This window comes from Manis pentadactyla, chromosome 9, assembly GCF_030020395.1.
Source record: "Manis pentadactyla isolate mManPen7 chromosome 9, mManPen7.hap1, whole genome shotgun sequence".
In the NCBI taxonomy this organism is placed as follows: Eukaryota; Metazoa; Chordata; class Mammalia; order Pholidota; family Manidae; genus Manis; species Manis pentadactyla.
Window position 1 is genome coordinate 83,229,886 of NC_080027.1, and position 16,227 is coordinate 83,246,112.

The following is a 16,227-nucleotide window of genomic DNA, read 5'->3' on the forward strand; positions in this document are numbered from 1 at the left end:
TGCCCCAGCCACGCAGCTTCAGCAGTGTGGAATAATCCATACATGCCGTTGCTGCTTTATGAGTTTTTAAGTACTGGAGTACAGTGAACTTGAGGAGTTGATAAATGTGAGTGTGTCCTTTCTTGGGGAAAGAACCAGGCTCTCCCGGAGGTAATCGTGATCATTTTTAGAAATCCCATGCTATATCTTTTCAGTACTTAGAACTTCATGTGATCCTTCTGACCCGTGGAGAAGAAAGTGGAAGATCCTAAGAGTCTAACAACATAAGCAAAGTTGTGGCAATACCCTTCCTGGCCCCTATTCTGGGCATGAATAATTCAAGTAGAAACTGTCTGAGCTGAACCAAAAAATTTCTTAAAATGTTTGGACCTTATAGGTCACTCTAGAATTCTGAATATACCAGTTTCAATCAGATGATTTTCCTTACATATTTCTATTTCCGTTAGGAATTTTAACATCAGTGGGAAATATATACTGACAATCTTTGTGTTAGGTCGGTTGTGAGGGAGCAATTTTCTACCCATTAAGACAAGTTAGGAAAACTGGTCAGTCATGGGTTGATATTGTTGTTTTTCCTAAAAAGAACTAGTAGTGAAGATAATCTAATTCATTGTGACTGAGTTGGGGAAGATTGTAGCAAATTGTTCCACCTAAAATTTGCTTCATTGCACATCAACAGAGAGGATGGGGTAGAAGCTAAGAACAGTGATTCTCAGTTTGTAGATGATGCTCTTCCAAAAAGGTGTATCAGAAATCTTACAGGGAAACTTTGAAGCCATATACATAGTGCTGTTGGCATACCTCACTTTTTTGCTGGAATAGAAAAAAAGGTTGATAGCCAACTACTTAGAATATGTTAGGGCAAATAGAAGTCATATATATATATATAAATGTATGCGCCTACCTATGTATGTACATAAATATATATCCCTACATGTGTATATATGTTTATATACCATCAATAATTGAGAATTGCTTGCATTTCTCTCTTATGTTATCTTAATTACAAATACCAGGTTAGATTAAGAGTTCTCCCCCAAGAGGTCAAAAATGTCTTTCTCAAGGAAAGGCACAAAAATCTGTTCTTAATTTAGGAAGAGTGGTTCAGAGACATGCTTGTGAAAAACAGATGAGGGGCCCTTTCATGCAGGCTTTAATGAGGACCCACAGTTTCATTTATTCAGTACAGGTTTTGAGTCCCACCCACATACTAGACACTGTGCTGGGTGCTAAAACTTCAGCACAATTCCTGTAGATGATGGGAGATCATTACCTTCATGACACTGTAATGACAGCTGTCAAGCATCAATTTAAAACAAAAGTTTTAATATTTTCCATAATGAAGTGCATGATGTACTTCCTTTGCATAAAGAAGTACAGTAATTTGCTCAGCCTCAAACAGGAATTCTAGAACTGAGGCTGGACTAAACTGTAATGCCTACTAATTCTGCTCTATTGTGTATTCTTCCCTTTTAGGAAAAATCCTAAAACTGCTCACCAAAAAAGACAGTGAGTTTCAGGATATTGCTCGCAAATTTTAACTAACAAAAGCAAGAGCCAGCTTAATGGAAAAGACACCATTCACGTTTTTTTAAGGCGAGAAAAACGTGTTTAAATTATTCGTGTAGCAAAGGCTGTTTTTCGTGTTAAGAGATTTACAGTCAAGACTTAAGACTACTGACAGGTACCTCTCTGGCCATTTCTGAGGTCATATTTGAGTTTCTTAATCTGGGATTCCTTCTAACTTTTGTTCTAATTTTCACCGTTTGTCAGGCAAGTATCACAGTTGCTCACATTGCTTACCCCTTAGGGGAGTGCCCTCTCCACTATTGTCAATACTCCTTTTAAAGTAGTGCTCTCTAAATACAGGATAAACACAAGCCCTCCAAGATTTTACCAGCTTATTTTCCTCAAGCAGGACAAATATTTCTCTTTTTGAACCTCCTTGGCACTGTGTATGCATTTGTGGTACTTAGGTTTGTGTTTTATTTCACATGAGGACTTTTTCTTATTTCCTTACTAAACTATAAAGTCTTGAGGTTAAGGGTTAAATCTTGTTTGTTTCTCTACCTGCACTGATCCTTACCCTTCAGTAGACACTTCTTCAAAGTTGAAAAAATACATTCAAAGAAGGAACAGAAGTGTGTGGAGGGATGGGGAGCATCTATTTTCTAATAAGCAAACTGCAGGGGATAAATTCTAAGTGAAGCATTATTTAATAGCTCAAAACCTTCCAGTCCTTCTGTCTTTTTTCCTCTTGCAGCTCCTGTGTTCCACCTACTTATTCAGCTACCATTTCCCTGACTCTGCCTCTGCTATTCCTGCTTCAGGTCTCTGTCCTCTGCTGTGTGTTCCTTTATTTGTCTGCTCTGCCCTGGGCTCCCAACTGGCTGTAATTAGAGCAAGCTGTGACCCACAAGTATTTAAAATTTTGTTTCAAATTTTTTTCTTTCTTTATTGCATTTAAGTTGATAGGCAATATTAAGCTGGTTTCAGATGTACAACAGTGACTCGATAATTGTATATATTACTAGATGCTTGCCACAACAGGTGTAGTTACCACATTATCAAAGCAAGGTACTACAGTGATACTGGTTAAATTATCTATGTTGTATTACCATTCCTATGTCTAACTTATTTTACAATTTGCAGTTTGTACCTCTTTATCCCCTTCACCTACTTCACCCATCCTCCAACCCCCTTCCCTATGGTAACCAACAGTCTGTTGTCTTTATTTGTGGGTTGTTTGAAATTTTTATGAATTTACTTAATTTTAAAATGTAGGTAATTTTATATTATGTAGGCAAAATTTTGAAGTTTAAAAAAACAAACACCTGTTACAGAACAGTGGCAGTTAGGCTGATCTAAGATCAATATATTGCCTAAACTCTAATTTCTTCTGTGTTCTCTTAAATGGGAGTACACCAGCTCTTAAGGGTAGAAGAGCATAAGCTTTACTGACTTGTATTTCATGAAATAGTGTTCTTTTGGTACTTTGATGGGGTTTTTTTGGTATGGTGAAGTTAAAGTCACAGACCAACCAAATAATTCCTCAAAAATTTGTAGAACTGTTAACTTATTTTAGTATTAAATCCAAACTAGATTTGTTAATTGAGTCTGAGGAAGAAAGTAGTAATATTTCTTAGCTTTTCCATTTTCTTATTATGTCGTACTTGAGAAATATGTTTATTGAAACTACATGCTTTCTGGAAGCAACCAAAGTGTCCATCAATAAATGAATGGATAAAGAAGATGTGGTACATATACACAATGGAATATTATTCAGCCTTAAAAAAAGAAAGAAATCCTGCCATTTACAACAACATGGATGGACCTAGAGGGTATTATGTAAAGTGAAATACACCAGGTGGAGAAAGACAAATACCATAAGATTCCACTTATTTGTGAAATTAAAAACAAAACAAAATAGTAGTAGACTCACAGACACTGAGAAGTGACTGGTCGTTGCCATCAGGGAGGAGTTGGGATTGGTGGGTGAAGAGGCAAGGGGTATAAAGGGGCACAAAAATTCTCAATCATAATGTAAGTTGGTCATAGGGATGTAGTACAGCATGGAGAATATAACCAATGATTCTGTAACATCTTACTGTGTTGACAGATAGTAACTGCACTAGAGTGGCTGAGGATTTAATAACATGGGTAACTGCTGAACCACTGTCTTGTATATTTGAAACCAATGTAAGATTATATAATCAACTCTACTTCATCCTTTCTTTTCTAAAATAATGCTTTATTTCTTAGAAGCTGTGTCCTGGTCCCAAACATGGCTTTACCTGGCATGTCACTGACCATCTGTATATATTGGTTGTGTTTTATCAATCACTATCACAGATTTTTTTCTTGTAGTATGTATCTGCTGAATGTGGATCAAATTGTAGCTGACTTTTTGTTTGAAAATAAAAATGGATTTCTTTAGAGCTTGCTTTTTCAAGTCAGATATTAAAAGTACACACAAATACACAGTTTTAGAAATACATTTAAAGTATTTAGAATTCAGACTTTTATTAGGATCACAAATGTGTTTAGCTGAAAGGTATAGTTGTGTTGGAAGAGGAAAAAAAAGCAGTGTTCTGTAGTATTTGGAGTATTTTATAGTGGTTACAATCCTACTTGGCACCAAATCACTGTGATCACTGAAAATATCACGTATATCTTTTCCTACTTTGAAACAACTTTGAAGTAATAACTACCTTAGGAAGATTCTGTAAAAAGTCTTATCCCTCTGCTACAGTGAAAACAAATCATTCAAAGAGCTGTCAAGGAAGAATAAAATTCTATTTTTGCAATATATAAAGTGTAATTAGTTGAAGTCACTAGTAACATCTATGAAATTATTTGATAAAACTGATACCTACCAATGGTAGAAACTTTGATTTCTAGTTTGAATATGTGAAAATATCTTAACTTTCCAAAGGGTTTTTGCTGTGTCTGGAATGCTACATCCCATTTTCTGTGTCTGTATAGAGCCTCAAATTTCACCTTTGACTATCCTGGCAAGCTTTTCTTTCTCTCTTCTTGTGTTAAGATCTCAGAACTTTAAGAAGTATCATATTAGGCACAGATACTGACTTTAGAGCCCGTCAGAGCTATGTTCAGGTCCTGGATCTGCTACTTAACTATCTGTGTAGCTCTGGACAAATTACTGTACTTCTCTGAGCCTTGGTTTTCTCATCTGAAAAATAGGATAGTAGTACCACCTAACCCACAGGACTACTGTGAGGCATGTACATAAGGCAACTCAGTCCCTGGTAAGATTACAGGAAGTGTTGCTGATTCCTTTTTTTTCTGATCCAGATTTTTTTTCTCGTTGAAGGGGTCTGAGTGGTTGGTTTCAAGTAGGGATTCTTCAGTTAATTTTAAATGGTGTAAGGAGTTTCTTTTAAAGGTTTTTATAAATAAAGCTTAAGTTTAAGTTAAAGGAAAATTGGATTGTGATACCCTGCAAAAATAAGGATGTCAGAACTGTTCAAAACTTTGATTTAATGAAGTCTGTTAGAAGCTATGAGGTAAACCACAGGAATTTAAAGTGGTAGAGATGTCATACATGATTTTTCAAACTATTGTACTAAAAAATGTATATTTGAAGTAGTAACTCCTAATGACTGATTTTATGTCTGCATTTCATAAGGAAGCTAATGTATTCACAGACATTTTGTTATTTAGTCTTTTGTGTTGTGTTTAAGATGTTAGAAGGAGTTGTCATTAATAAGTTAATGGAATTGACACTTTTTTAGAATTCATATTTTTTAGACAGGTTGGTAGTATAGGAACTTTTAAAGTAACCTGGTAATTACATGGATTATATTAAAATCTGTACCTTAAAAGATCTAATTGTGACCATAGCTTTTTAATACATAGAACACTTTATATCTGATTACTTAAAAAAAAGAATGTCCTTAACTGAGATCCTGCTGTACCTAAGTAACTTGACATCTTGCTTTATTTCTTTCAATTCACATTGTATTGTCCATGAAAAGAATTATTATTAAACTAAATTTTTGGTAATTCTATAATCCATTGGATGTTTATTAGTCATTCCCCTCTTGATGGGGAATGAGCATTGCCTTATACACAGTAAACACTATGGTGTCATTGTCATAATGTTTAAGATTTTCCAGTAATTAAAAGTTTTATCCATATGTTCAAACAAAAGATTTATCTATTAAGTCTTGATATGTGTTACTGTTGTTTGCCGCTTGATCACTGTCATTTAATAAAAGGACTGATTTGGAGACAGGTGTGTAAGAGGGTATTGGGAAATTCTTGACTCTTCACAGTATGAGGGAGAGCACTTCTGCACTTTTTCCAAAAAAAGGAAACAAGTGAGTTTTGAATGTATGATTCTATAAAAACTTAAACATGTGACATTAGAGTCTGTCTTAATTCAAAATTGACTGGCTATATAGAATGAATTACTCCTTTCCTATCCTAAAATACTAAGCAAAATAAAGCCTCCTGACCTTCCTGGTATTAATTTCAGGAATGTATTCCCTCCACCTTCTTCAAGGTGCTAATTAGAAATTGCTAAATGTATTCAAGTAAATTTAACACAATTTTTTTAGAATTCTATAATATTCATTATAATTTTTTTAAGGCATGGTATAGTCACAAGGCTAGGATCAGTAATCACTAGCATGAAGAAGTGTTGTACATCAACAAACTTACTTGTTTTTCCACTTAAAATTAGTCATCCTCTCTCCACCAACTTACAAATAACATGGGGGTGGAAGGGAGTACAGGAGCAGATGGTAAGAACATAGATGTCCAATTTAAGCAATAAAACTCCAAAAAAAAGCCCTATTTTTAGCCTGTGTAAAATTTTAACAAAGGCAGACTCAAAACAAATTTGTTCAGCTTCTTGTCCTTCAAAATTGTGTTCATTTTCTGCTTTATTTCCTTCAGCATAAAGATGCCTATCAAGTGATATTGGATGGTGTAAAAGGTGGTACTAAGGAAAAAAGATTAGCAGCTCAGTTTATTCCAAAATTCTTTAAGCATTTTCCAGAATTAGCTGATTCTGCTATCAATGCACAGTTGGACCTCTGTGAAGATGAAGATGTATCAGTAAGTTTATGACTCCTTTCAACAACCTTTCTGATATTTCATTTTCCATTTTCAGACATTTTTCTGGTATAGTAATGTAATTGAAGTACCAGTCATATCAGTGCACAATAAAATACTACAGTAGGGTCTGGCGTGATGCCATACTGAGGCTTAAATCTACATTTGAGAAAATGCATTCACTCTTTCACCACCTTTCAACTGAAAAATAGAATCACAAAATATTTTGCTTATTGTTTGTCCACTGTTGAAAGTGGATGAGAGCTCACATTTTTTCATAGGTTTTTATATGTTGTGCATATGAAATAAAACTTCTCAATCAATTTTTGCTTGCTCAGATATTTAAAATATTAATAGTATTACATCATAAAACAGAGTTTCAACATTCCCATTTTGCATAGCAGAAAAATAATTCGTCCGTGTAATAATTGTATGTGATTACCAGAATAAGAAGAAATAGTTTTTCCCTGCAACAAAATTAACTGTTAGCATTTCTGGCTGGTGATACAGATTCCTAAGAATTTTCAACTATTAGCTCCTGGCTTTCCAAATGGAATTACTGGATCACCAACATTTCATGCAGAATTTGTTAGGTGTAACTCCTCTACATTTTTATGCTAAACTAAATAAGCCAAGGTCACATATTTGGAATTAAGTACACAGAATAATTCACAAATGTTTTATTAAGTAGTCAATACTGAAAATTCTAAAGTAAATAAAGGACATCACCCCTGTAACCATTCTTAGGATAGTGTATTATATGCCCAAAGGTAGTAAAAACCTAACAGTTGCATATAATCAGTATGTAAACCATTGATTATAACCTCAGATCTGTCTACTCCATCCAGATAATTATATTTAACATCCGTTTCCACCACATTTTGTTTCAGTTATTCTATGAAGTTAGAAAATTGGATGAGAGCAAATAATTTCCAAAACTACTAGAAATCTCATGTTTTATATTTTTGTGACTAATATGCCCCAAATTATAGTTTCTCCATGGTTTCTGTTTTCTTTAAAGGTTGGGGTTGTTCTTTTTATTGTTGATAATATCTGATTAATATGATTTTTGTTTGAAATATTCAGATTCGACGGCAAGCAATTAAAGAGTTGCCTCAATTTGCCACTGGTGAAAATCTTCCCCGAGTGGCAGATATACTAACCCAACTCTTGCAGACAGGTAAGAAATTTTATTATTACCCTTTTATCTAAATATAACTTCTCTCTGAAATAGTGACTGTTTATAGCTTTTTCTTTGGGGGAGGGGGTGGTGGCTCCTTGTAGAAATTAAAAATCTTTTTTTCCTTTAGTAGTTTGAAGCTTAATGACTTGTGACTATGTAATTCCTAGTGTTTTGTTTTTAATTCTGTTTATGAAGGCATAATACCTGGATTCTTCTGGGAATTTTGATGCATCATGATTTTTCACCCCAATTTCTTATAGTTTCTTAATTGTACCATCCTAACATAAAAGCTTCCCAGGTATGTCAGATCAGGTTTTCTACCTTATAAGGAAGATGTATTTTCTTGGTACTTGAGAGAAATGCTTAGTTCTGTGTCTTCTCTAATATAGTGTATGAGAAACTGTTAATTACTAAGTCTGAAAATTAAGCCAGTGTTTTTCACTTATCTTCCACATTGTACCACTTTTTGTCTATCCAGATGACTCTGCAGAATTTAACTTAGTGAACAATGCCCTGTTAAGTATATTTAAGATGGATGCAAAAGGTAAAGCCACTTCTTGTTCTGAATTGTTTGGTGTCTTTAAAAATGGGGTAGCTTGGCATTACTCATTAAGGATAGTCTGGGGTTCACCTAGATATCTATTTCATAAATATTCTAAGTGTTCTAGAAAACTACTTAGCCCAGCGTGGTTGTGACTTAAAAAACCAGCAAAAATAATTTTTTTAACTTTCCATTAGATCAGACTTTCCATTAGAAACCAGTTGGAAAAACTCCTTTTGCCACATTAAAGAAATTCTTCCAAAATTATTATTAATAACGATAAAAAAGGAAAGTAATGCTCAAGCTGATTGTGAATCCATGAATAAGCATATGATTACTATATAATTAGGACTATGGAAATGTCAACCTAATTTAGCCAGTATGAATGCAGTAATATTCAGGATATTTTTGTAGAGAAATTCTATAAATTAAGTTGAAAAACTTACAGAACTGACTTGCTACACATAACTATTTTGTTTTGCAGGGACTTTAGGTGGCTTGTTCAGCCAAATACTCCAAGGAGAGGACATTGTTAGAGAACGAGCAATCAAATTCCTTTCTACAAAACTTAAGGCTCTACCAGATGAAGTCTTAACAAAGGAAGTAGAAGAACTTATACTAACTGAATCCAAGAAGGTAAGTTTCAGTCATCATTTAATAGAACTATTCCAAAGCAAAATAACAATTGAAATAAGCAGTATTCATCAATGCTCAGTATACCCCATTAGAACCACCCAAGAACTTCAAGCTTTTCTTATAGTGTATTTTGCACTTTGGTAGCTCATAATGATGAATCACTGTGTTAATTTAAGGAGTTGTGATCACATTTAAATCTTTTGTGGTATTATCCTCAGAATTATTCATTCTTCAGGACTCTATACAAACCATTTCCTTCAGGAAATATTACCTATTTCCACCCCCTCTCTAGTTTTAGAATATTATCCTGTAGTGTTTCGGATAACTTCAAAATGAAAATGAAATCATGTTGAAATGACCTATCTTTTTATCTTACCCTGTGACTCCATAAGCTCAAGAGACCAAGCTATTTGTCTGTGCTGCCAGCATATAGCATAGTTACAGCTATTAAGATTCACAGTGTGTCACAATTACCTTTTCACTCATAAAGTGCCAAAGTTTGGGAATAATTTCTTATGTATAGAAGAAAATTTTTAATTTTCTCTAATAGCACCACTCACTTGCTTACTGATAAGATTTCTTCAGTGAAAGAGAAAGAAGCGTCTCTCCAACTGGGAATATTAGCATATTTTACCTATACACCAGCTAGTAATCTGGTAGAGTATGTCATGATTTCTTGCTTCTTTGGTCAGTGAACAGAAGGCTTAGACCCATGACATGGAGCATTTAAAATAAGACTTGCATGCCCTTCCTATCTTGTGTACAATTACTATATTAATGTGAATGAGGCTGCTTTTAATATAGGAAACTAAATCTGATTTAACAGTTTACTGCAGAATTTCTCAATCTTTTTTTTTCTTTGCTATTATTCCCTGAAGAACATTTCATAATCTTTTCCATAGCTGCTCTCCCATGACATTTCAATGCTGCAGATACTGTATATGTGTTTATGTACTGTATGTGTATCTTTATTAATAAAAAAGAGTAAAATTTTCCATGAACCAGATTTTGCCTCCCTTGAAGATAATATAGTATCCCATTGAGAATATATGGTTTACTCTGAAGCCTAAATTCAAGCTAGAAGTTGCCCTCTTCTCAGTATTTTAGAAAAATTAATAGCAAACCAACTTTAGTAACTGAAATAAATTTGCCACATTGTGTTAATATTGATCTTTCTTTCCCATTCAAATGATAAAGGTGCTATTATTCTGAATTGTCTCCTACCAGGTCCTTGAAGATGTGACTGGTGAAGAATTTGTCCTGTTTATGAAGATACTCTCTGGGTTAAAAAGCTTACAGACTGTGAGTGGAAGGCAGCAACTTGTGGAGTTGGTGGCTGAACAGGCTGACCTGGAACAAACCTTCAATCCCTCAGATCCCGACTGTGTGGACAGGCTCTTACAGTGCACTCGGCAGGCAGTACCCCTCTTCTCTGTGAGTGCTTTTTTTTAACACAGTTGCTATTAATTACTCTGTTAGCTTACATTTCTATAGATATTCACTTAAGCATTCTCTTCAAACCTTTGCATAAAAGTAGTTACACAGTGGAGTGAATTGTTACTTTATGAAGGCATGGGTGAGAGCCCACAGCAGCAAGAAATTTCTTGAAAGCCTTTGTAAGAGACATTTCAAGACTTAGAAACTTCAGAATTTTGCATCATACTTTATAGTTTGGCTGAGTTTCAAAAACACTTGGTTTAGTAATTTAATTTTTTTCCCCCTTAAATTTTCTAACAGACTGTTCTAAGTATTTATGCTCTTTATCACTGGCTTTGGGCTTTTGCCGGCCATAAATATTCTGGGATGTACATAGCATAGTTTGAAAAGCTCAGTTTAAAGGATCCATCCTTTTTGAGAAATGTGCAGAAATTCAACACTAAAATTGCCCCCAAGATTTGACCTGAGAATCAAGAAAGAGTTCAGAAATGTATAGATGTCCCAATATTCCAGATAACTTTGCAGCAAAGTACATCTACTATTTATAGTTGAGAGAATTTTTTTTTTTTGACATTTCAATGTTCTTTGGGTTTTTACAGAAAAATGTGCATTCCACAAGGTTTGTGACTTATTTCTGTGAGCAGGTTCTCCCTAACCTCAGTTCCTTGACTACCCCAGTGGAGGGTCTCGATATACAGTTGGAGGTAAGAGAAAATTTCTGCTCTTAGCACTAAAAAGCACTCCCATATTTTATCATAAATGTCAACCACTAACTTAGAGATCTGGTGTACAAGGGATAAAGGTCTGGTGATCACTAGCTAGTAACCTATCCCAGGAGTAATTACATAGGAATGCTTTATGAATTTAGTGAAAGTTGGCTGCAATAGGAAAGCACTACCTGTAGTTTTCGTTTTAGTTAGTCTCTACTTGTAGCCTTAATATGTTTGAATAAGGTGTTTAATTCCTGACCATTCCTACCTCTATCCATAAATGATACAGCCAGATTTAACTGGATTAAATAAAATATCCCTTCTCCAAAAGAATTGACTACTCTGTCTCTCCTTTGTATCTCAACTGTAATGTACATACACATTTTTTCCAGCATTTGTGATATTTTACATTTATCTCCCCACATTTAACCTAATTAGTCTCTGTATCCTCAGAATCTAATGCAGAGCCTGATTCTGAAAGGCACTTAATAGTGATTGTTTAACTGAACTCAACTATGGGAATATATGTACCATTTCCCTCATAGCTCTTTGAAATGGAAAAGGAAGTGCACTGACATCGTATTTGCTTCAGATGTCTGGATTTGGTTTGTGAGACTGGGATTGAGAAAAGCAGAGATGAACCTCAAGAACAGTGGCAATTGCTAATACTTTGAACTAGTATCCAAAGACTAAATTTAATAGCAAATGAGGCCCATCCTAAATATTAGTAAATAATTCTTTGCTGTTAAGAGGTCTTCCTCAGTGTCTCTTCACAGTACATCATTACCCTGCAGAAAGTGTCATGTATATTCTTTTAGTTACTTCTCACATATTTTGAGAATCACGAGATACAGGTTCTAGGGTCATCCCTGCCACCCACTCACATTGTGAAGTTGCCAAGTCACATAATCTCTTTGACCTTCATTTTCCTCACTAGTAAAGTATAGGGCTGCACCTCTAAGTTATTTTTCTAGTTCAGAAAATCATAATTACATAATTATGATTCTGTAAAAGCATAACGGAAAAATTAACAGTCTTAAATAGTTATCTACAATCATTTTTATTTTACAGTCCTTGTCTGTTCAAAAAAAGTGGCTAATAACTGAATTATGTGCCTTAGGTATTGAAACTGTTGGCGGAGATGAGTTCATTTTGTGGTGACATGGAAAAGCTAGAAACAAATTTAAGGAAACTGTTCGATAAGTTATTGGTAAGAACTTTTTTCTTTCCTTATGGCACAGTCTGTCTATAGCCCCAAAGTCTAATGGTGTAGTATCATTTCTAGAGAACCAGCTTTTTAAATTTAGATTAGACAATAATTCTAGCAAGTGTTGTTAGCTGCTCAGGACACGTACTGTATACTTGAAAAAAAAAAAGTTTTACGCCTTTCTTCTGTTGTTGGTGCTTTACATAAAATATAATACAGGATTGATGTAGTAGGTCTTTTATCAAGATATTTTTTACATTTGCTCCTGGTCACCATCAGGTTGCTGTCCTAGGCCAATAGCTTTAGCAACCAGGACAAAAAGTTTAGATCATAATTGTGGACAAAGTAGATCATCTGATAAAATCATTAACGGCATCACCAAGTGATTTTCTTGTTGGATGTGAACAGTTGTATAGCTGACACACAATAGCACGAATGGAGTCATCAACATCTGGTGCTCTTCCAGACCTACTAGGGTGTTACATCACTGATACTGAATGCTTTTGGCAGTTGTTTAAATGTGAGAAGAATCAATACTTAAACAATATGCACTAGTGTTCAGAAAAGATTTTTGGAGTTAGCATAATGTAGTGGTTAAGAGCATCGACTTTTGATGTCAATCCTGGAGTGAATCCTGACTTAATTCAGCTTACTTTTTCACCATAGAAGTTATCTAAGAAAAGTTCACCATGGAAAAGTGCCTAATAAATGTTAGCTATTTTCATTGTCATTATTAGTAGTATTACCAGTTGTAACATGGGCTAATATGGAGAGTTGACAAGCTAGATAATTTATCTAATAGGTAAAAGGAATATCTTGCCTGTATTTATGATCTTGGTAGTTTTTAATGCTTTGTGTATTAAGAGCATGCCCAACAATTACTTGAGTGTGTGTTTATAATTAGAGTATTTAGAGCAGATTGCAAATGCCTCTGAAATTTCATCTCTTAGGAATACATGCCTCTCCCTCCAGAAGAAGCAGAAAATGGGGAGAATGCTGGTAATGAAGAACCCAAGCTGCAGTTCAGTTATGTGGAATGTTTGTTGTACAGCTTCCACCAGTTGGGCCGAAAACTTCCAGATTTCTTAACAGCCAAACTGAATGCAGAAAAACTCAAAGATTTCAAAATTAGGTGATGTATGATTGAAGTGGTCCAATCCTTGGCAAAGGTGATGGCTGTCTTCATACTCCCTTGGGTTTTGTTTTCATTTTATAAGAGCATTCTTCCCCCTCTGCCTTACCCCAGTGGAACAAAATGAAAGATCCACAAAACAGGAATATATGTAAACATACAACATCTGTGGCATAACAAATCCATGAAGGAAAATGAACTTCAGAAATGGACCCTGGCTTTCCCAAACTGCTTTATGATCTTGGGCAGGTTCCCTAACCTCCTTAACTCCTCAGCTGTTTTCTTCAGTTGAATATAGCACCTGTCCCATAGAATCATGAGCCTTAAATGAGATAGTGAGCAGAAATCTTTGAGCACATTGCCTGGCACATAGTGAGTACTCAGTGAACTACAGCTGCTATTCTTATTAATGTCTTACACTGTTACTAGAGGAGCGGCACTGGAGAAATCATAAGTACTTTACATAAAGACACTTTGTATTAAGTCATTCCAGTAGCAATTTCACATCTTAAATTTTGAAATGCTTGGCCACTGTTTTATCTTTTACTATCCTCTACTCTTTGCTAAGACAGAGGTTTAATTCTTAGTGAAATACTGATCAGAGGCAGGCAACTTAAGAACTTACTCTAAAAATTTTAAAAAGGTGACACCAGGTTGTTAAGCGGTGTTCCTAGAAGTCAACAGGATGGGGTTAGGGTGCCACCTTTCTCCACATACTATCTGGGAACAAACTTGAACAGATTGGCTTTGGGCCCTCTGAGATTTGTATCCGTTTATAATAAATTCTCAAGTCTACAGTTTTGTTTTATATTCAACTGGACCCTGAGGTATAAACAGATCAAACACTATCTCTTGTCAGCAGATAAACACATAGAGATGAAGTGACTTGTCTAAGGTCCCTTGACCTTCAGTTGGCCAGTGGGAAAGTAGAAAGAACCCAGGCCACCTGCTGCTAGTCCATGCTCCTGGGTGTTTCACTCTGATGCATGCCTTACAGATTAACATAAGCTTCCTTTGCACAGTGCTAACAAATCTTTCCCTTGCCAGGTTGAGTGTAGATTTATTCCATTTTTGATAAAGGAAAACTGCTTTTATTTTATGTATCTCTTATAATTGTAATTGGTAATTTAAAGTATTCTTTATTGGTAAAGATCATTTAGCATAATAGAAGATTCTTTGAGTTTAAAAACAACGTTGAAGTGAAAAAAACAAAAATAAAGTGATGATTTGCTAATTAAATACTCTTTTATTTAGGCTACAATACTTTGCACGGGGCCTGCAGGTTTATATCAGACAACTCCGCTTGGCTCTCCAGGGTAAAACAGGTGATGCCTTAAAAACAGAAGAGGTAAGAGTACAGGGTCACATACTGTAAGGAAATTTTTATAATAGCTACCATTTATTGCAAATTCAGACAATTTATATACTGAAATGTAACATTTGACTTTGAACTGGTGATACAAGTCTATGTTGAACATATGGAATTAGAAGATTGTCTGCATGTTTACTTATTGGCTAAGTTATAATTTTATCATTGTTGAAATGCCTTGAATGTTTCCAGTGTTTGTGGACAGTGTTTATTACCAAACTGAGATACATACCAATCTTTCTCTAGGGTCTCATTAGCAAGTTTTGTTTAAAATATTTGACTGATGGTTGCAGTTTTTTAAGTTTCACCTTTTGAAACCCAATACTAAATTATCAGTTATCTACCTACAGCCTGCTTGACCCAACAGCAGTAAAACTTAGCTTCCTGGCAGGTGGAGGTAGGGTTTCCCAGCCCTCCTTCAGCCCAGTTGGTGGAGCATTGCAGAAGCCAGCTGTTCAAAGTAGAGCAACCATCAACTTAACATAAACTGTTATATATTTAGTAAACTATCTGTGAATCTTATGGTAAACACAAATCAGAAGTTAATAATAGATAACACAAAAATGTTTTAAATGAGGAATCCAAGCATAATATTGAAAAAAAACATCATATCACAGGAGTATATATGAGAGGAAGAAAAGAACTACAAGAACAACCAGAAAACAATAAAATGGCAGTAAATACATACCTATCAATAATTACCTTAAGTGTAAATGGACTAAATGCACCAATCAAAAGACAGGTTGGCAGAATGGATAAGGAAAGAAGACCCATCTATACTGCCTACAAGAGACTCCTTTCATACCGAAAGACATACATAGCCTGAAAGTGAAAGGATGGAAAAAGATACTTCATGCAAATAAAAGGGAGGAAAAAACAGGAGTAGCAGTACTTATATCAGACAAAATAGACTTTAGAATAAAGAAAGTTACATAAGATGAAGAACATTATATAATGATAAAGGAATCAGTCCAACAAGAGGATGAAACAATTGAGAATATCTGTGCACCCAACACAGGAGCACATAAATATATAAAAAACATACTAACAGACTAAAGGGGGAAATAGACAGTAAAACAATCATATTAGGAGATTTTTAGCATCTCGCTTAAATCAACAGATCAAGATTGAAAAAAGTAAGGAAGCAGAGGCATTAAATGACATATTAGACCAGATAGACTTAACAAATGTATACAGAATATTCCACCCAAAAGTAGCAGTATACATATATTTCTCAAATACACATGGCATGTTCTCCAGAATAGATCACATGTGTGGATGCAAAAAGACCCTCAATTCAAAAAGACTGACATTGTATCAAGTATCTTTTCAGATCACAATGGTATGAAACTAGAAATCAATTACATGACAAAAACAAATCAAAAACATGGAAGCTAAAAACATGCTAAATAATTAATAGTTAATAAATC

The 16,227-nt window shown here is 34.8% G+C and overlaps 1 protein-coding gene across 2 annotated transcripts in view; it reads left to right on the plus strand.

Moving 5' to 3' along the window:
* Positions 1-16,227, plus strand: part of API5 (apoptosis inhibitor 5) — a 34,281-nt gene that overhangs the window by 974 nt on the left and 17,080 nt on the right. For both annotated transcript variants that reach the window (XM_036891714.2, XM_036891715.2), the window contains exons 2-10: positions 6,424-6,585; positions 7,669-7,762; positions 8,244-8,309; positions 8,791-8,942; positions 10,170-10,376; positions 10,979-11,083; positions 12,210-12,299; positions 13,247-13,428; positions 14,683-14,776. In XM_036891714.2, coding sequence (XP_036747609.1) covers positions 6,424-6,585; positions 7,669-7,762; positions 8,244-8,309; positions 8,791-8,942; positions 10,170-10,376; positions 10,979-11,083; positions 12,210-12,299; positions 13,247-13,428; positions 14,683-14,776 — 1,152 coding nt within the window. The remainder of the gene's footprint in view (positions 1-6,423; positions 6,586-7,668; positions 7,763-8,243; positions 8,310-8,790; positions 8,943-10,169; positions 10,377-10,978; positions 11,084-12,209; positions 12,300-13,246; positions 13,429-14,682; positions 14,777-16,227) is intronic.